The 21,503-nt window shown below is 31.5% G+C and overlaps 1 protein-coding gene across 1 annotated transcript in view; it reads right to left on the bottom strand.

Annotated features, from left to right (window-relative positions):
- The window catches only part of LOC107451061 (sodium-coupled monocarboxylate transporter 1), a gene marked incomplete in the record, with an annotated part of 33,990 nt that extends 14,425 nt beyond the window's left edge, over window positions 1-19,565 (bottom strand). Inside the window, 10 exon segments of the mRNA XM_071187491.1 lie at window positions 2,677-2,765; window positions 2,860-2,989; window positions 5,203-5,343; window positions 6,123-6,277; window positions 8,554-8,621; window positions 8,717-8,768; window positions 10,876-10,941; window positions 11,027-11,418; window positions 15,031-15,284; window positions 19,062-19,565. Coding sequence (XP_071043592.1) covers window positions 2,677-2,765; window positions 2,860-2,989; window positions 5,203-5,343; window positions 6,123-6,277; window positions 8,554-8,621; window positions 8,717-8,768; window positions 10,876-10,941; window positions 11,027-11,383 — 1,058 coding nt within the window.
- Between the last annotated feature and the right edge of the window lie 1,938 nt (window positions 19,566-21,503).

Below are 21,503 nucleotides of genomic sequence, written 5' to 3'. Positions count from 1 at the left end.
GTCGGATAAATCGCTACATTTCTGCATTGCGCCAACGACTGAAAGGCTTTTCGATGCCCTAGGACATCCAATATATACACTACACTGTAATGTGCTGCCACCTGCACTCTGTGAGTGGTTATTTCACGTTGACGTCGAAAGTAGGTGGTGGTCACATTAATGTGACTGGACTGTGTATATATATATATATATATATATATATATATATATTCCATTTTTCTATAACTGAGTCTCAACGTTTTATGTATTTTTAGATTGCTTTTATGATAAAAATGTTTAGGTCTGTTTTCAAGAAAAATCACAACTGTGATTTTAATTTTTTTCCTCCAGAATATTTTCTTAGTGTCATTCACATTATTTTGCTGTAAGCAGATTCAAGTCAACGAGTAATTCTGAATTAAAGAAGTTTAATCTATAAGGAGGTTGTTTTTTTGTGTGGAGATTTTAAGTTTTTGTAGTGCATATCGATCAGCACACGATTCAACGCCGTTTGCCGATCAACAATAAGATGAAAGAAAACAATAATAAAAAAAAACAATTCCCTTTCAATTGACAAAATGTAGACGTTTTGCCTAAATTTTAACACTAAATGTAAATAGTTGCTCACAATACCTATGTTCGATTATTTATTAGTCACATTCTTCTGCAATCTTTCATAAAACACATAACACTTTTTTTTATTTTTGCTATTTAAATTGGACAAGATTTATTGCAATGCGCTAGGCTAATTTAAAAAAAGTCACCAATACTTTTTCATCCTGTGGATACGCTACTTTCACACCACGAATGTGAAGTTTGCAAGACGGATAAAGCATGTTGTGGTATGCAAATGATTAGCTGATCTGCGCATTCAAGCAAAGCAGGCGACGGTAACGACACTTACAATGCGTATAAAAGAAGAGATTTGACAGTAAGTTCCTCATACAGAAATTGAATTTGAGCATTGTTCTTGGGTAAAAAAGTTTTTGTTATGCCTCGTTTAAGAAGGAGAATTGCCTACCAGCGCGTGTCTGAGTTTGATCGAAGTCAAATTGAGGTCTACCGGGATTGTTGTTTATCATACCGAAGCACTGCTGCTCGCGATGGTCGAGATGCCATGACTGTTAGCAGAATATGGAATCGATGGGCTCATGACGATCATATGGAAAGCCGTGCTGGATCTCAGCGGGCCCCATCACTAACAACCGAGGAGACAGACATGTTATACAGATGACCTCAAGGGATCGTACAGCTACGCCACGAACAGTGTGTCAACAAATGGGGTCATTTGCAAGACAGCAAGTGTCAGCGTGAACAGATCGACGACGTTTGCAGCAGGATGGACTGTCAGCACAGAGATCATGGCTTCGGCTACCCTTGATGCTACTTCACAGGCAGGAACGAATTCAATGGTGTGCTCAACGACGAATCTGGTCCCAGGAATGGCATGACGTCGTCTTTTCAGACGAACCCAGGTTCTGTATGCCAGGATGCATCATGATGGCCGCATCCGTGTTTGGCGACATCGTGGAGAACGCCCATTGGCAGCTTGCATTTGACATCGTCATACTGGCCCATCACCTGGAGTAATGGTATGGGGTACCATCGGATACACGTCTCGATCATCTCTTGTTCGCATTGCTGGCACTTTGAACAGCAGCCGTTTCATTTCTGATGTGTTAGGGCAGTTGCTCTGCCTTATCTTCGAGCCCTCCATAACGCTACGTTTCAGTAGGACAATGCACGACCGCATGTTGCCCGTACTGTCCTGACCTTCCCTGACACAGAACATGTTCGCCTATTACCATGGCCAGCACGTTCTCCTGATCTCTCACCAATTGAAGCCGCCTGGTTAATGGTTGTCGAAGGTCTGGCACGCCACTACTCGTCAGTCACTGCGGTCGATGAATTGTGGCATAATGATGAAGCTGCATGGAATGCTGTACCCATCCATGCTATCCAATCTTTGTTCGACTCGATGCCCAGGAGAATAACTGCTGTTATTGCTGCCAGGTGAGGCTGCTCTGAGTACTGATTCCTCAGGATCTATACATCCAAATATCCCGAAAATTTAATCACTTGTTTTTCAAACTATAATGTATGTGCCCAATAGATATCATTGTGTTATTTGCGTTCCTTACTAGTGTAACAATTTTAATGGCCTGTAGTACATTTTACAAGCTTCTTAGAATCAAACTATATTCCTGAGGTTAATTAAAATAAAACAATCATGCATATTTTGCTTATGCTCATTACATTGAGCTTGGAATTATTCCTTTAAGTAGAGAAAGTATAGTTTGCAAAAAATTGAGCAGTGACTGGTATATTTTCTTATTAGTCTTAAAGTATATAGGCTCACTGAAAATGGCCTGAATACAATCAGAATAATTAAGCTATTCATTACCGGTGTATTTTTAATTTATCGCTTACAAGACAAGGAAGAATCATTCAGTCAAAACCCGGTTTTTCTCGAATTTATGAATTCAGTTTACTGGAGTGTCTGACAAGAAATAGATAACGGTGTTTAACATTTATTACTTGTTATAGTTTGAACAGGTATCAACGTAGCGAAGTCGTATTTGTAAGCACACTAACTCAATATATAAAATTCAATCAATTAATAAATTTTATAGTTAAAATTTAATTGAATCCAGTTAAGTCATGTATAACAAAAGGCAAATATGTTACTTTACTTACCTTAAAGCACCACTAAATATTCCAGATACAAAAAGTCCAGGCAAGCCAGGATAATCACGCAAACTATCCATTACAAATAGAGGGAATATCTAAAATAAATAAATGTGTTTTTTCACTCTATCTATCTATCTGTATATATATATATATATATATATAACCANATACAATATATGTAGCACTTACCTGGTTTGGTGAGCTGACTTGTTTCGTTTTTATTGGATCACAAGTTGAATAATTAACGTATATTATGAGCCCGACTAAGAGAGTTAAGGTAACACTTAGAATATTTCCTGGAAGATTCATCCATATAACCCTAAAAATACATAAAGAGGTATTTTAAATTGTAAATTTACATTCAATATAAAATAGTTTTTATTACGCGATATAATCGCTCGCAAGGTTTCAACCATTTAATGCTTGATGTTTTTTTAAGAATGAAGCTTTAACTCATATAAATTTTTTTCACTTACATTATTTGTAAACCTTCATTTATTTCACATTTTACAAAGGTAATATCAAAAATAATTTTTTTTTATTTTCTATAGTATGTACTTCATTTTAAAGATTTGTGTTTTATTTTTATATTATACTTTATAATCGGCGTTCAACAGTTGACCCATTTCTGAGTCTACGAATATCAATGTTCAGTTCCGTAGCCTAGTAATTTTAAACCCAATCCCCGAGAAAAGGGATTTCTTGACTTAAACATTGTGACAAACTAGTTTTTATAGAGATCTTTTTGATGGAACTAACCCTCATTTGAGTTTCACTGAGTGAATAACCACTAAAACTTGCTGACTCGGCTACTAAACTAAGCTTGCCTTAATGTGCCCAACGCACTTTAAAGATAGGATTCGCTTTATTATTTTTTTTTTACCGTCACAGAAGTAGATGCATTTTTGAGTAAATTGTAATAGTTTTCAATTTTTATGTGCTAATAACACTTTGTTATGTCCTTCAGAAGCATTAAACCTAATTTGATTTTTCGTCGTTAGAGAGAAATCGTTTAAATTTGAACTAGGTTGACTTCAGTTATCCAAAACTACAATGAACTCTTAACAGATACTTCACACAGATAAACCTCTTACAGGCAATTCAGAACTGGAGACGATAAATGTTAAGCAAAGAACTTAGTTCAACATTCGTAGAACATTATCACATTCTTAGCGTAATGTACGTACCTGCAATTTAATTAAAACCAGCTTCCTAAAAACAACACATCAAATAGATGCGGAAGACGAATCGCATCTATTTGATGATGTGAAAGTTAAATAAAATAAAATATTTACCAACTTGATTTTTTTTGAGTAATTTCCCAGTTGATTTTGCAACATTGAATATAAGAATGCAAATTATTTTGATAAATTAAACGCTTCTTTCTCACTCTTAGTTGTAACAAAGGCCGTTTTTAAAGAAGAATTTTTAAAAAAAAAGTATCTATCATAGATAGAAAAAGGGAAGTTTTCTTTATTTTATTTATTTATTTATTTTTGCAAACAATGGATTATGAATTAAACAAAATGTTTAATAATAATCTTTTATTTGTAATAGAAAATATTTTTAGGGCTTTGCCCGATTGTATTTTTTATCATAACTTTTCCATTGAAATTAAAATTTATATGAAATATGCACTGGGATATCGAAAATATGATTAGCGCAATTTAGAAGGAACAAGTCGTGGTGACTCAGGGGATAAAGTGCTCACCACAAGACCGCGAGAACCTTTTACGGTTAGCTAGACGACAAGGGGACTCTAACCCGTAATCCGTCTACCACTGAGGATATTTCGCATCAGCAGTGTGGTTGGTGCAAGCCGGATACGGTATTCGTATCGATCCCTGGGATTCGAACCCGGTTCACCTAATTGGAAGGTGAACGCTCTATCCCCTAAACCATCTCTGTTCTTTACAATAAATTTTATATTATACAATATTACATTATTTTATAACCGTCGTTGAATAACCGACCCTATTTTGGGTTTACGACTATAATGTTCAACTCCGTAGCCTTGTAATTTTGAATCAATCCAGAAGACAAGGAAACTTCTGGATCAGTACACCCAGAGATATTTGCTATGGGAACATGGAGGACCTTGCGACTCGACAGGTTCAGCGTGCATCAGTCACCATTTACTACACCGAGAGTCTTTGGCCGGCTGGGATCGAACCCACGACCTCTTGCACATGGGCTTCGTATACCCGATAATCGTGTTATTCAACTATATTAAATAGTTTCTGCCCACTGACAAACATATGTTTCGCCCACATATACCTCATAGTATAAAGTATCGAAATATGGAATAAAAAATATTTTTTGAATTTTCTAGACCAGACTCTACAGATAGATTAAAATGTGCCATAAGTGATTATGTTGGCTGCATTGGATGCATCATCATCATAAAAGGATTGAAATACTTTTAATTAAAGAAAGTAACAACTGCCGCATTCATTTAATAATTAAGATGCAATGATAAATATATATTTAATAAATATTTACAGACAAATAATTACTTTCCCAAATACTTACGCTTTAGCTTTAGGCAGTGTTGGTATTGTTAAAGATCTTTGAACCATTGCTTGATTTACTGCATAAATACTAAGCCAAGTAAAAAATCCACCAAATGTTAGGGACCAAAAAGTATGTCTTACTGTAGGATCCGGGTTAAAACTAAAAATGAAAAAACAATTGAATAATATACTATAAATTCGTTCGATGTATAAAAAAAAAGTTTAAATAACATACAAACTGTAAATTATATCATTTATAGCATTATATGATATTTTCATAATTATTATTCATGATGAAGACTCCTTGCTAAGAATTAAGTAAAAAAAAATCGGATCATTGGTCAAAAACTAATTTTTTAGTGTGAAAAATCAACTATGTTATAAAAATCTGACCAATTGTTAGTGAAATCAGTGGAACTATCATCATTCTTTGATTTTTGATCACTAATGTGTACATTTGTTTGACTTTTTTTACTAAAATTCTGAAAATATATGTGTTACTGGTGCAGATGACAGAATAGCTAGGTTTTTAATAATCACACTCTGGTTTGTAATATAAGTTACACATTTAATTTTAAAAATAGTATGACTAATTGCATTGAATTCTATTTTGTAACCGTGGAATGATCTTTTTATTGATTTAATGGCATAATTGTTTCTCATTATATTTTATAGAGCATACTCAAAAACTGTTATTAATTTACTTGTAAAATTACTTTTAAAATTTTCGCTTAATTTTAAAACTAAACTTGTTTTGCGTTTATTTAAGCATTAATATAATTCAAAGGTTTTTATAAAAAAGCAGCATTCAGTTTTCTTAGAATGTCAATAAAAAATTTTCTGTTTTCATCAAGCAAATTACACTAATTTTGTAATTAATTGTAGAAGTAAACCTATGAAAACTATTTTTTTAATGAAAGTTTTATAGTGCTTTCTTACTCTAAAATTGCAGTTCTGCCTCCAGCCTCTGCTTTGGACCAAACCACATCAATGCCACCGACATCTATAGCACCTTTTACAATGATCGTAATTAATGCACCAAAAATAATTATTATTTGAAAAACATCAGTCCAGATAACTGCTTTAATTCCTCCCTGAAAGTAAAATATCAATTTAATGAATAAACCCAAGAAACTGAAACGGTAAGATATTACTTGATTAAACCCTCAAAGCACACAGGTTTTTTGGAAAAAAACCGGGTAAAAAAAATCACTTTTTTATGTAAAAAAACACATTTCAGAACACAGTCCGCTCCTAGTTCAACTTGTCTTTTGGTGGACAATTTTGATATACTGCCCTTTTGTTCCATGGAAAAGGGCTATATTTTATTCTTGAATAAATAAATGTTATAGCTTACAATCCTATGTAAATGATAAATATCAATAAAACGATTTTTTTTTCTTAGCTTACACATTGTTATTTTCAATTCTCGATTATATTCGAGTGTGAAAAATTATAGCAGCATAAAATACAACGCTCGAATTATCTCGAGTGTGCCCAGTTTGGCTTGTTTAACGAGCTCGAATTAACTCGAGAGCTCAAATTAAAGGGTTAAATAACTTCATTTGCTTTTAAAATATACAGATTCGAAAAAACCGTCGACATGTTTCAAGTACTCAAACATAGGCTCTCATTTCCCAGACTTTCGGGGCGTGAATGAGAAAAGATAAAAGTAATTTGAAATAGGAAACGGAAAGTTAACAAAGAAAAGGGAAAGATAAACGTAAAAAACAATACTAGAAAATCTGAGTAGGTGAGAAATAATAAAAATTACGATGAAAAATTAGTTTTTATTGTTCTGTTTTTTCATCATTATTTTTATTCTCTCTCGAGTAATGAGGTTTTACTAGTTTTGTTTCCCCCCTTTATTTTCCATTTTTAGTACGCAACTTTACGTTTTATAATTCCAATCACTTTTATTTCTATTCATTCACGTCTGGCAAAGTCTTGAAAATGGGTGCCTATATTAAAGCGCTTGAAACATGTCGTTTTTCGAATTGGTATATTTTTAAAGTGCATAAAGTTTCTTAATCAAGTAAAATATGGATTTGCTTGAATGAAAAAATTCTTCTGGTTCAGTATAATACTAATCAAACTAAAATAATTTGGGAATTAAAAAGAAACTACTCAAACTTTAATTAAAGTAACTACACTGTTAAAAAAATGAATTCTCAAATGGTATTATAACTGATTATAAGGGATGATTTCTGTAAGATACTTCGAAATATAATTTGTCCTTCAAAGAACGGTAATATCACATGTTGTACCACTAAATTCGTCATTGAGAACGGATTTATTCTTATTTTTTATTTTTTTTAAAAGCTGTAGTCTTACATTGGGCCTTTACTGGCAGAAAAGATTTGGCGAAAATATTGATTAGATACAATGTTAAAACTAAAAACATAATTAACTCATTTGATTTCATAAAAATACGGAATATATCTTTTCTTATATGACTATGAATAATCGGAAAAAAATATTCAAAGAAAATATTTAAGAGTTGTTTGGATACCATAAGAGTGTCGTCATCATATTCGAAACACAAATTCATTGCCTTATCATTGACCATGCTAATTTTATTGTTCTGCATTAATCTGGTACTTTAACATGTTAAATATTTGCTTTTATTTCAACTCTGAAGATTTTTAAGCAGTTGTTCGAAAATAGCAACAATTTTTCGAAAATAGTATTTAGTAATAGAATTTTTTTGTCACAAAAAATGTTTAATATTTTAAAATAGTTTTGACTGACAAAATAAACGAAAATAGATTAGAAATTAGAGTATGCATTTTGTTTGACAAGATAATTTTTTTCTAACGATATTATAAACAGTTTTGCTCATCTGACTTATCTTAAAAGTTAGTACTATCTTTTCTAATCTTTATCTTCGAAATTTTTTTTTTTGAATGCAAAGTGTTCTAAAAAGACAGCTCTTAATGAATACTTTTGAATCCTTGTCAAAAATTTAGTCAAAATATTTATAATAGGGGTCACAAATTAGTTTTTAAAGGAGGGAAAAGACAAGAACACTATGGAGATTTAACAAATTACTACTGAAGAAGGTGGAAATATCGAAAGCTACTTGATTGACGCAAGGACGACGAGTTATGGTGATAATTAGAAAACACTTCCAAGGTTATCAGAGTATAAAACTGTTTTGGATGTTTCTCCTCTCGCCTTCCTCGCTAGCGATTTGATTGATTACATTGAAATTTTTATATTTTTCAAATGAATAGGAATTTGTGACCAGACATGAGTATGCTTTCTTATTTTATTTTTGACAGACATTAAAAAGTTTATATTAAGGGTTAGATTAGGGTATACCCTTTATACATCAAAAAATAATAAAAAACAAACAAAATAATCTTACTATTGTTGTATAAAATGTGCAAACAATACCAATCGATGATACACAAACCCAAAGATGTAGACCCGTTACTAAAAATAAAAACACACTTTAAGCTCTATATTTCTTCAAACTTTTTAAGAGTCGAAAAAAATTAAAACCTATTCATCTTTGAAATACTATTTACCTTGTGATAGAACAAGCGATGGTGCATAAATTACAAATGCTATATACAGCAACTGAAAAATAAAGCAAAATTACATTAGTGAATTTTAAAGTTTTCCATATAATTTCAGCTCAAAAATTTCAATTACATTTTCACGTAAATACGCATTTAGTTAAAAAAAAACTTAGAAGATAATTTTTAGAGAGCTATGCATTTTTGAAACTTCTAATGATTTTCGTTAGTAAGGAAGCCATTTTTTGGGATAACATGTTGATTGTTGAAAATTACAAGGTGCCTCTATTAATTTCCAGGATTGATCAAAAAATATATCAAGTGGATTATATTCCTATTTAAAATATTCTGAAGCTACCTCCACATGCCGTAATAAACTTCTGTTCTCGACTTTAAAAGTTTAAAAATCAACTCCGCAGTAACTCATTGGTTAGAGAATCGTACGTCTTTCCGGAGAGGTCAGGGTTCGATTCTCGTCTCCGGTAGGACTCACCAAGTATATGCGATATACGTGAACGTAAAATTCGGGGAATCGAAAGTCTTACAGTCTATCACCACGGGTGCAGAGATCTGGAGAAAATTTCCTTTCCCATCAGATCTATGTGTAAATGAGGAAGTGACCTCATGAATGAGTGGTGCTGCCATCTATCCGTGGGGTTCTGAGGTAAGATGAACTTTCACCCTTGCGTTGCTCTTTTCTCTTACGAGAGGCGCACATCCGGACGTAATTCGCAAAAGGCCAATGGCTAGTCAGCTTGGCTTGTCTAAGGGCCATACGAAATAACAATAATCAGTTACAGAATCAACTTTTGAAGTCCTCTATCGGAATGATCTTCAATTCTGATATTCTTAATGTCTTCATTTTCAAACTTATAAATCATATTCGGCAAGGACATTTAAGACTGACTTCATATTCCCTTTATAAAACTTTTCAGGTTCAGTATCAAAAAGTCGGTAAGAAATTTGTACGAAGATTATGATGAATGATTCCTCTTTTCAACATACGTTATCTTTAAGGGATCACAGAATCTTTAAAACACGTAAAGAAAGAATATTTCGAATGAGGACTTCAAAAGTAGTTTTTGAAGCTTTTTCTTCCAAGTTCAAAAATATATTATAGCAGGCGGAGATTGCTCTGAAGCATATTAAATGCGTATGTGACACGCATAATATTTTCAGGAGTTATTAGATTAGTCTTAGAAATTAGAAACCACATCTTGCATAAAATGCCAAGTAATCGACATAAAAATAATCGGATTGTGTCTTAATTGGTATTTTTAATTATTAAAAGAAAGAAAAATCATACATGCTAACAGTTACAAGTTTCCCACAAAATGAAATACCTTTACCAATGATAACATATTACAACTGAAAAAACAATAGATGAAATCAGTTTATTCGTTTCAATTTCGTTCTAGGTAGTAGCTTGCACACGTATCACATTATCGATTCACGACTTTGGTACGCTGTACGACATGGTATTTTCAAAATTTCTTAAGAAAAATTATTTTAAGCAAGTCTCGGCATTATTGTCAATGTAGTTGGTTTAAGATACAGTCAGATTTAGAGTGAGTGCATAGTCCAAGCCACGATGGCTCATCGTTTAAGGCACTAAAATGCCATTCTGAAACACTGTGGTTCGACCTCCGGTGGCGGCTGGTAGCCATCACAGCTTCAGATTGATGGATACCAGCTTGCCTGGGAAGTAAAGGCAATCTGTGCAGAATGGTGATCATATTGCCACCGTTACGTCTTTAGTAACAAAATCATGTAGCCTTAACCTTATTGCACAGTCCAAGCCATAATGGCTCAGCACTTAAGGCACTAAACTGCCATTTTGAAACGCTGGGGTTCGAATTCCGGTGGCGGCTGGAAGTAGATTCAGTTTTAGATCTATGAATTCCAGATTATCTTGAAAGTAAAGGCTATTGGTGCACAATGATGACCATATTGCCGCCATTGCGTCGTTAATCATTAAATCGTGGAGCCTCAACTTTCCTGATTCGCTCTGGCTGTCGCACGAAAGCTTTACTTTTTTTAATGCATATTACTCCAAAGTGAGATGAATAATGTAAATTTAAAACTTTCTGTTGCTTATTTAGAAAAAAAAAATAAACATCATAGATTAAAAACTGAATTGTGATGGCATTTTGTCTCAAATAACTTACCTGCGAAATTGTAGATATGACAAAACACACTGTTCTAATAAACTTGTTGTATCTTTTTTCCAAGTACTAAAGAGAAAAATCATTTTTATAATCAAAAAGGCATGTTACAAATTTTTAATCAAATTAATAATTTGAACTTTAATATTGTTACCTCGTTAACTGATGATACTTGCAATTTGTAGAATAAAGGTACATAAATATGAGCTACTATTGGTAACATGAAACAATATGAAATATTGATTAACCAATATTGTATACCAAATTGGTAAGATTCTGCTGGTAAACCAAGCAAAGTTATAGCAGATAGAAAAGTTGCTAAAACGGATAAACCAACTGGTATAACGTTCATTGTCTTTCCACCAAATAGAAATTCTTTGGTAGTATTTTGTTTCCTGCCAGATATTGCGTAAAATACGCCTATACCGGCAGATACTCCAAGCATGGCGATGCATACGCCATAATCTGGTAGATCAAACTTTCGATGACTTTGAGTGTCTTCACTTTCCATGTTTGTAGCAAAGAATTAAAGTTTCTCCATACAATCTGAGGAAAAGAAAAATAGAATTAAATTGTATGGTGCATGGTGTATCAAAATGCTTATTTATTTATTAAAATGTAAACTAAGCATAATAGAGTAACAGAAAAAAAACTTATAAGCATGAATGTTATTATTTTGCCTAACCAAACTAAGTTGAAACAACTTTACGGACTCAAAAATTATTTCACGCCCAGCTCATATATTTATTTAATATGTGTATATAAAGTGAAATATTTGTCTGCGATATAAAATATCGTCGGTGAGCTTTTTATTCTGGACATAGTTCAAAGTGAGTGTTTCAGAAAACGGACACAGCTTAAAATGCGTGTTTAAAAAATGGACATAGCTTTTTAAGGAAATGCACATTGCTACTTAAGAAATGGACATAGCTATTTAAGGAAATGGACATAGCATTGATCCTGTCTTTTAAACTTCTCTGATGAAAATAGGTCTTTTTTTAAAGAATAAACTAATCAATCCAAATAAATTCCTCATGTGATGTAGTCCATTTACCTAAATCACTTTATTTTAACTTACATTTTTCTAAAATTAGTCTTTTTAAAAAGACAGTTTTTTTTTGAAAAACAGTTCATTCATCAAGGTTGTCACGGGTCCTATAAATTTATAATCGTGGTTTTAAATTCATGATGCACAAATTTTGATTTTTTAAAACTACTGTATTGTTTAGTGTACTAAATACGAGGAGATGCTTGAAAAAGTACATCTGTAATATACCCAGCCACCCAGTTTGGAAGGTTAATATATAATCCAACGGCCTTCAACGACTCGCTTTCTTTCTTAGAGATTTTCCTCTGTAGTTGGTTGCAATTAAAATGCAAACATCTATTTTTTTTTAAAGTTTGTTACCTAAGCAATAAAAAAGTCAAAAATCATGTTTTTATTTATTTAAAAAATGCCGAACAGGAGAGCGGGTTGTTAAAAGCGACTGGATTGTAAAATCGCGTCTGGAACTTTGCCCCGCAATGGATAAGCTTTGTGTTTAAAAAAGCAAGGAAAAGTAAGCATGAGATTCCTCGTTTTGTAGTTAAATTTAAGTTGAGGATTGAAAAAGTGCATTTTATGCTGAGTTTATTTTCTTAAGCACACACTTCGAGCTATATCCATTAACAAAACGCATTTTGAGCTTTGTCCAGAATAAATGGCTGGCCGATGTTTTATTATATATATGCAATGTAAGCTTCATATATATAATTCTATAAAACAGAAGCTATGGAATATATTGCGATAGATAATAAAACTCATACATAAAATCTTCCCAAGAGCTATAATTGTAATCTATAGTAAGACATTAATATATAATATAATAAGTATTAATAATTTACAATAAAATATGAACAAGGGAAACATATCCGTATTCGACGGTATTGTTAATTCATTTAGTGTGATGGCTAGGCTTGCTACTCAGCACATTACTTTACAACTTGTGAAAAAGATTGATATTAATTACAATAATATAAAGTATTAATAATTTACAATAAAATATGAACAAGGAAAACATATCCGTATTCGACGATATTGTTAATTCATTTAGTGTGATGGCTAGGCTTGCTACTCAGCACATAACTTTACAACTTGTGAAAAAGATTGATATAGCCCATCCTATTTTCTTTTATTTGTTTTCGTGTGGTATTTTCTGTTTAGAACAGCAATCAGTGAAGACTTAACTTTGCACTTTTAACTAGCAAACGAAATAAGAGCCATTAAACATTTTTTTTAATTTTTGAAACGCAATACATCCATACCTCTGTCAACTCAAATTTAGCTCCTCCCTCGCTTTAAACAGCAACTGATTACTATTAGAGGATTAATATCAGACTTGACGACACGGTCACCTCACAGTTTTACTTCTAATCACAGTTTTACTTCTACTGACGACACGGTCACCTTACAGTTTTACTTCACATCCCCAGGGTGCCGCGACACGCTCTTCGTGAACCCTTGTCATACACTAATGATTTTATCACTGCATCAGTTTTTTTCAGTAACTTATGTTGATACGATTACAATTGGTCTATGTAATCGTATTAGAATTAGAATTTTCAGGCCTAGAAATAAGAAAATAGTTGATGTAAAGAATTTAACTTTATGAATTGTCACTACTTTGTAAAATTAATTGTAATATAAAACTGTAATATGAAATTGATTAATGGTGAGCGGTACAAAATATAGGAACTCTTTTCTAAAAGAAATTACATATTTAATTGTTACTTTAATATTTCAAGGTTGGAGAAGTTACGTAAGTTTATTGAATAAACTATTTCACCTTAATAGTCAATACTGTAGTGCAATAGAAAAATAAACGTAAGTGACATAAAATTCAAAATTTAGATTTTAATGTATTTGGCATTTTAGTATGATAACTATCCATTAAAAATAATTTTTTTTCGAAAATAAATTCTATTTTATTCGTTTTTTGAAAATCTATTTTAGAGTTCATAGTATTAGCAATATTAAGAACATAGTTGTCAAACCTCTTTTCTGGAAATCTATTGCAAAGCACTTACGTTGTTAATTGCAAGGCAGTATAATAACCTTATTTTTAAGCACCTAATTATTTATTATTTAAATTTCATTTAAATGACAGAGAATTTTTTCTTATTTAGATGGGGTTAAAAAAAATAAAAATTGCTTGATATTTATATTGTTGAAAGCTCTGAATTTTTAAATTTTGGGGTGATTTTTATTTACTTCAAATTAGTATTCATGTATTAAATACTGCAATAGTTAGTTCGTAAAGAAGAAAGAAAACTAAAATAATAGTTAAGAAATGCAACAAAAAAATTATAAAATATATATTTGCAGTTAGGCAATTTAAAATAACACATTTTAAAAATTAAATTATGTTCACGTTATATAATAATAATGAAAAATACTGCCATTAATTTATAAAATAAATTTATTTATTTCTCTTAGTAAGCATACAATTTTAATCAACATGGGGCTAAGAGAATAAAAAATATTTAAGTATCAATATCATTCAAAAATTCATTATCTTAAAATACCAGCATTTAATTTTTTTACATCAAATTAAGATTCATTTATAAAATATTTTAATAATTAGTTTAAAATGACAAACAAAACTAAATTGCTAGTCAAATATGCAAAAAATTATGAATATATGTGAAGTTAAGCAGTTTAGATGATATATTTGAAATTAAGTAGTTTAAAATATTATATAATTTTATAAAAATAAATTATATTAGTCACATTTTATGCATGAAAACAGCTTCAATAAATTTTATAAAACATTCATATTAATATTAATTTTTTTATTTAATTAAATAGGCGAAGGATTTTATCTGATTTAGATAAAACAAATTCCATAGCAATATCATCTACAACGCTACATCACGAAATACCAGCGTACTATTTCCTTACTTTTAGTTAATTTTCATTTATCAACTATAATATTTCAATAATTTTTTCTTATTGACGAGAAAGAAACTAAAATGTTGATAAATCATACAAGGAATAATAACTATTTGAAGTTATTGAATTTAAAATATTACACAATTCAAAAAAATAAATTATTTTCACTTTGTTTAAATGATAATCTGAAGTACTACTATTAATTTATAAAATAAAATAATACTTACTATCAATTCTTGTTATGTAAATGTTAACTTCACGGAAAATATGAACTTTAATCCATGATGAAGAAGATTAATAGAACAAACAATCAGTGAAACTGCGAATTAAGAAGAGTGTAAAGTAGAGAAAAGTTGTTACCTCCTAAATACAGCCCCTTTCACAAAATTCAACCAAGCAAATCATTTCACCTTAATCGAGCAACTGATAGATGACATTGATATTGGATTTGATAGAATTTAACTCGTAATAAAAACAATACCTGGAAATAATTATTTATTGTAATGAAAATGCATATTGGCATATCTGCACACCTTAAAAATCTAAGCTTGACATTTTTTAAATTCTACTGATTCTTTATATTAAAGTTATTTTAGTAGTAAATAATAATGCGTGTATTTAAAAATTGCACCGACCACAGTGCTGACGTGAAATATCCTCAGTGGTAGACGGATATGGGTTAGAGTCCCTTTGCCGTCAGACTAACGTCAGGCTAACCGTGGGAGTTTCTCGTGGTCTTCCTCTCCATGTAGCGCAAATGTGGGGTTAGCTCCATCAAAAAGTCCTCCACGGAGGCAAAATTCTCCCAATATTCGATCCAGGAGTCCTCTCTTCTGGACTGGATTCAAAATTACAAAGCTACGGAGTTGAGCATAAGTAGTCGTAAACCCATAAAATTAGGTCGGCTGTTCAACGACGGTTATAAAATAAAATATTCCTGTTTTAAATAGAATAGCATCATACATCTGACATTAATGAAATTGTTTTCTTGGTGAAAGTGCCTAATCTTGAAGGAATTTTCTCTTAACACTGATAATACATTTAAAAAAATTATTGCCTCTCTTTGCAGCTATTTTTAAGTTTAAAAGGTGATCTAATATAACGCAATATATGTATAATATTATATTATATATTTTATTATATTAGGTCATCAAGGATGAAATTTGTGGGCTGAATATGTCAACTTTAGCAGTTAATTATTTGTCGTTGGATCAAGATTCTACCGTTTTTCTTCTCTAGTTAAAAAGTTACACGTCTCACCTGCTTAACGAAATAATATGAAACTATAAAAAAATATAAAAAGCATTGTTTTTAAATTTATATCTTAATTTTTTTTCATAAATTTGCACTATTATAAAGTATAAGTTCTAACTTTGAACTGCGGTATTGCAGGTCATAATAAACACTATTGTATTTGGCTCTAGTGTTGATTGAACAAGGAGGAAACACCAAATCAAAATCCAAAGCGTAATATTCATTAAAAAAAAGCTGATGATGGTAGTTGGCAGATATGCAAATACTTCATCAGACTTTTCAGAAAAATGCTATAAGCCGTACACAAGTTCTCGAGTGATTTGGTCGCTTAAATGTCGCGAGATGAGTGTCAAAGATTATGATCATTTTGGGTGCTCTTCTAAATCTAACACCCTGAAAACGTTGAAAAAATCCGGAAAACAATCAACGAGGATCGTCTTTTCACGATCGACCAATTTTAGAAAAAACAAAGAGTGAGTTGGAGAGCGTGTATGTGGATTTTGACCTAGGATTTGAAAGTAGGACGCCCAAGCGCATACGGTCTTACAAGTGACCCACTATGGGTGACTTCTTATGGGTGATTTGTCATTCCCTACCCTCCGTATTCACCAGACCTAGTCCCATGCGTCTTTTTCCTATTGCTGAGAATGAAGATAAATCAAAAAGGGACTAATTCAGTTTTGTGATTTAAATTTTCATAGTTAAAATGATGTGAAAATTTGAAACCATAGCAAAAATTGTAAACACTTAATAATAAAAAATAATTATAAAAACTATTTTAGCGTAGATATTTGCTAGGATAAAGTTGAAAATTTTTACAATTTTTCCAAGTGTGCACAAATAAATGACCATATTTAAATTAGCACTTCAAGTCATTGAGATTGTATTTTAGTGCATAACAATTTGATCAAAAGTTATCATGGTGTTCATTTTTGATTTTGCTTATTGTACAGCGTGCAAAATAAAAACAAAAGAGTCCCAGTGCTTGAAATTCTGATAATTAGATCAACAGTTATTCAGGACGTTCACTTTTTTCTTTAAATTTATTTTACACACTGAACAGTGTGCCAAAATAAACGGACCACCCTGCGTAATTTTGATCTAATAATCGGATCTTTACGTTTTGCGACTCAATGGTTCGAGGGAATTTCCTCTAATATGCTAATTAATCAGTGCAGACGATATTATGAAATCAGACACAAAAACGTACTTTCTCTGAACATACATACCTTTTCTTCAATGAATTCTGATTTCTGACCACCAAAATATAGGGGGTAGAAGCAATCTAAGAAATATGGTCCTCATAGTTTGGCCAGGAGAGTGATCCAAAGTTTGGACCCTTTAATGTTCATTTTACTTTTTGTGTACTTCGCCTATCTCGAGAACTTTTTAAGAGAATTGAAAAATTTTTGGATTTATCTCTTTTTCTAAACAATGCGTACGCCCCACAAAAAAAAAAACTTTGGTCAATTCAGCTGTTTCGCTGCCATATTCGAGTTTTGAATTAATTAAAAATTGACTATTCATCTCGGAAGGAGGAAATTTTTGAAAAATTGATGCCCAATATTTTAAGCATTTATAAGGGAGCTTTAGAAATTTTTTAGATTCTATGCTAGTGCATGAAAATCTAATTATTCAGGGTTAAAAATGCCAAAAATTCTGACTAATAAAATTCAAAATTTTATTAAAAGAAATTGAAATTAGCAAATTAATACAGCATATTTTTGTTCAGTTCGTGAATGTAAGTGAATGTTTTGGAGTTTATTATAAATAATTTGAAATGTAATTCATAGTTTTAGTTACGAATGAATCATTAGGAAGATAATAAATAAATTAAATAGAATGGTTGTTGTTGTTGTTCATTTGCGTCGCACTGGAGCTGAACAATGGGCTATTGGCGACGGTCTGGGAAACATCCCTGCGGATGATCCGAAGACATGCCATCACAATTTTGATCCTCTGCAGAGGGGATGACACCCCCGCTTCGGTAGCCCGACGACCTGCACCCGAAGTCGAGCACTTTACGGTAGCACAGTTCAACGAGGACCAATACCGCACACCCTCGGTCCCCTGGGATTAAATAGAATGGAGTTTCAACCAATTTCTACATATTTAGTCGCCGGTGGCATTCCTGAATTATTAGAAATGGAAGGGATTCAGTTTTTTTTACTGAATTCGTGTGGTCATACATCGTTTGCATGAATTAAAATCAAAGCAGCACAAAATGAAAAATTTATGTCTTAAAATGACTTCAATCCGTTTAATTCCCTTAATGATCTTTAAAATGTTTCCGGCTTCTGTGGTATTATCTTAGAAATCAAAACAATCTGGTAATAATTTATGGAGGAATTTTTGTAATATTTCAATTCAATATCAAATGTAATTTTTTTGTCTGTTAATTGACGATGCAAAAATAATCATAAAAGAAAACTTATAAATATTGAAAAAGTTAACGAAAGTAGTAGTTTCCCGATCAAATATACCATTAATACCATTATTTACCTTTTAAATCTTTATAACATAATCAAGATTTTTTTAACTTAGTTTCATTAGGACCAAATATATTATTATTTACTTTATTAATATACATAATATATTTAAGGTTTTTTTTAACTCAGTTTCATTGGAATCAAATATACTGTATAATGCTATATGATATATTCAAGGTTTTTTAACTTAGTTTTATTAGGATCAAATATACTATTATTTACTTTACGAATCTATTTACAAGGCTATTTAACTTAGTTTTATTGAACTTTGCTTCCACATGACAATTAAATATTTTGTTGCACCCACGAAATTACAGAAGAAATTTACGGATTAGTATTCGATTTCCTCTCCTTTGTTTTATTTTTCATGGTTCAGAAAAAAAAATCTATTTTCAGCACAATTTAAACTGCAGAATAGATATAAAACATGAGAGAAGCTTAAAACTTAAGCTTTATCTGAATAATTATGAGATTAAAAGATTATAATGACATTTAAGTGAGAAATTATCACTTACCCTAATGAAGTATTTTAATTTCACTTTATATCTTTTTTTCCAGCTCAATCTAAATGAGATGTAAAAAGTAAATGCCGTTACAAAGTTCAGAAGAGAAAAAGAAATGTATTTGACCTATTGCCACTGGCTAAAATGCTTGCGTGCATTTCTGAGTTTTTGAATGACTTTTACTTCTACTAATAACAGGTTTCTAGTTCAAGTAACAAATTTCGATTATATATTTGTGATTTATATATTTTTTTTCCATAAAATATTGACTTTCACTTGATTTATTTTCGTTTTTGACCCCGGATATCTTTGGTGTCAAAAACTGATCATCACCTAAGATATGTATGTAGGTCAATAAATCTCGGAGAAACATTGTTTTAGGTTCATATACTACAAATATGTAATAAGTTAAAAATATTTGAAAAAAATATATTAGAATTGCAAACAGATATCAACATTTTGTTTACATGACTCAGAGACAGATAAAATAGGATTTATTTAGACTTCCGGGGTATAAAGTTTCATTTTTAAGATTTTAATAGGTTAAAGTTACAGATTAAGATCAATAAACTAGGTTTATTTAATGAAATCGAATAATATTTATCATTTAATCAACTAATGATGATAAAACTTTAAGAAAAAATAAGCAATAAGGGTACGTGTCATTTAAAAATCGAGATTTTATTAAAAAATGAATTAAATAATTTTTCACAATAATTATGTTTATAATTTTGTTATTCTAGCTCGTCCCGCAGTGAACTGATCGTTAAGACACGGTTCCCAGCAAATCACCGAAGTCAAGCATCACTGGCTACGGTCAGTGTGCGGGTGGGAGACCACTTGGATCAGTCTACGTAGGGACCGAGGGTGTGCGGTATGGGTCCTCGTTAAACTGTTCGACCGTAAAGTGCTCGACTTCACGTGCAGGTCGCTAGGCTACCGAAGCGGGGGTGCCATCCCCTCTGTAGAGGATCAAAATTGTGATGGCATGTCTTCGAATCATCCTCAGGAATGTTTCCCAGACCGTCGCCGATAGCCCATTGTGCAGCTCTAGGGTGACGTAAATGAACTACAATTTAATACATTGTGATGAATTTGATAATACAAGAAATTAAGCTAGAAATATTGATTGATGCATAATGAAATTAGAGCATAACATTGGAAGGTAAAAAACAAATAATTATTTAGCTAATAAAATGAACTTTTTCCTAAATTAAACTGCAACAAAAAGAACGAAAAGTTAAACTTACAAACATAAAAAAAAGAATTCTAATCATAAGCTAGCTGGCGTTGTGCCCATGTCCAAAAGATTTTGAGTTCGATCACCCCTGACCAAAGACTTCTCGTGTACTAAATGATGCTGGTGCATGATAAATTTGTCGGGGTCACAAGTGCCTACAAGTTCCTATAACAAATCAGTACCTCTGGGGGTACTGGATCAGAGATTGATCGTGCTCTGAATCAAATCAAAATTACGATTTGAAGATGAATGGGCAGTGTGTTAATGTGTCCTCCCTGTAAGATGGGATGTGACCCATGCATGTTGTCTCCGGATGATCCTCAGTTATGTTTTCCATACCATCGTCAATAACTCATTATGCAGCTCTTGTTTAACGTAAATAAAAGTACCAAAGACCAACTTCTTTTATCATATGATGATATCAAAAATAAATAATTCATGCTCATATAAACCATGTAGCAAAAGCATCAGCACTTCAGATAAAAGATTTTGCTTGAATATCGTAATTAACTATACACTTTTTAACTCTCACTTCTTTTTTATTCCTAAAAAATGTTGTTATGTTGCAAAAGAGTTTGTGATAGTGGGTTCGAGTAATGATCAAAAGAAGACGGATTCGTGTACTTGTCTGTAGCTATAGTTTTAAATTTCGTTGTTTGTTTATTGAATGCTGCCCTGAGTCTGAATAATGCATCAATATCTGTGGCTTAGGCTATGGGGTTCTTGTTTGCTTATTATAGGGGTCTTGCTAACTATTTAGTCAAAGCTTTCGTCCCGTTGAGTGCTTTACATACACACTCATTTATATATATATATATAAGTTAAAAAGTTGAGAAAATATGGAAAAAGACAAGAGAAGAAAATTATTAACAATAATTTTTTAAAAGTATTTAAAAAACATAATTTTTAATACCTTAAAAAAAAAATAAAATTTGGAAAACAAAACTAAGAAAAGATATAATCTCTTCATCAGCTCACACGATTATATCCGCAAAAGGAGTGCTTTCTAATATTGTATTAATATAGCCAAAGCAAAATATATCAATACAACAGTGTGAGGAGCACTCAAAAAAATTTTAACTAAATTGGAACACATTAAGTAAAAAATATGTACGGAAAAACAAACAAATATATCAAGCAAAAAACTGAAAATAAAATGTAAAGAGATTAGAGAACAGTACACGAAAGGAAATCTACATAGTGAGGAGCGAATT

This window comes from Parasteatoda tepidariorum, chromosome X1 (assembly GCF_043381705.1).
Source record: "Parasteatoda tepidariorum isolate YZ-2023 chromosome X1, CAS_Ptep_4.0, whole genome shotgun sequence".
Classification (NCBI taxonomy): Eukaryota; Metazoa; Arthropoda; class Arachnida; order Araneae; family Theridiidae; genus Parasteatoda; species Parasteatoda tepidariorum.
The sequence above is the reverse complement of the archived record's forward strand: the minus strand, read 5'-3'. Positions and strand labels throughout refer to the sequence as shown.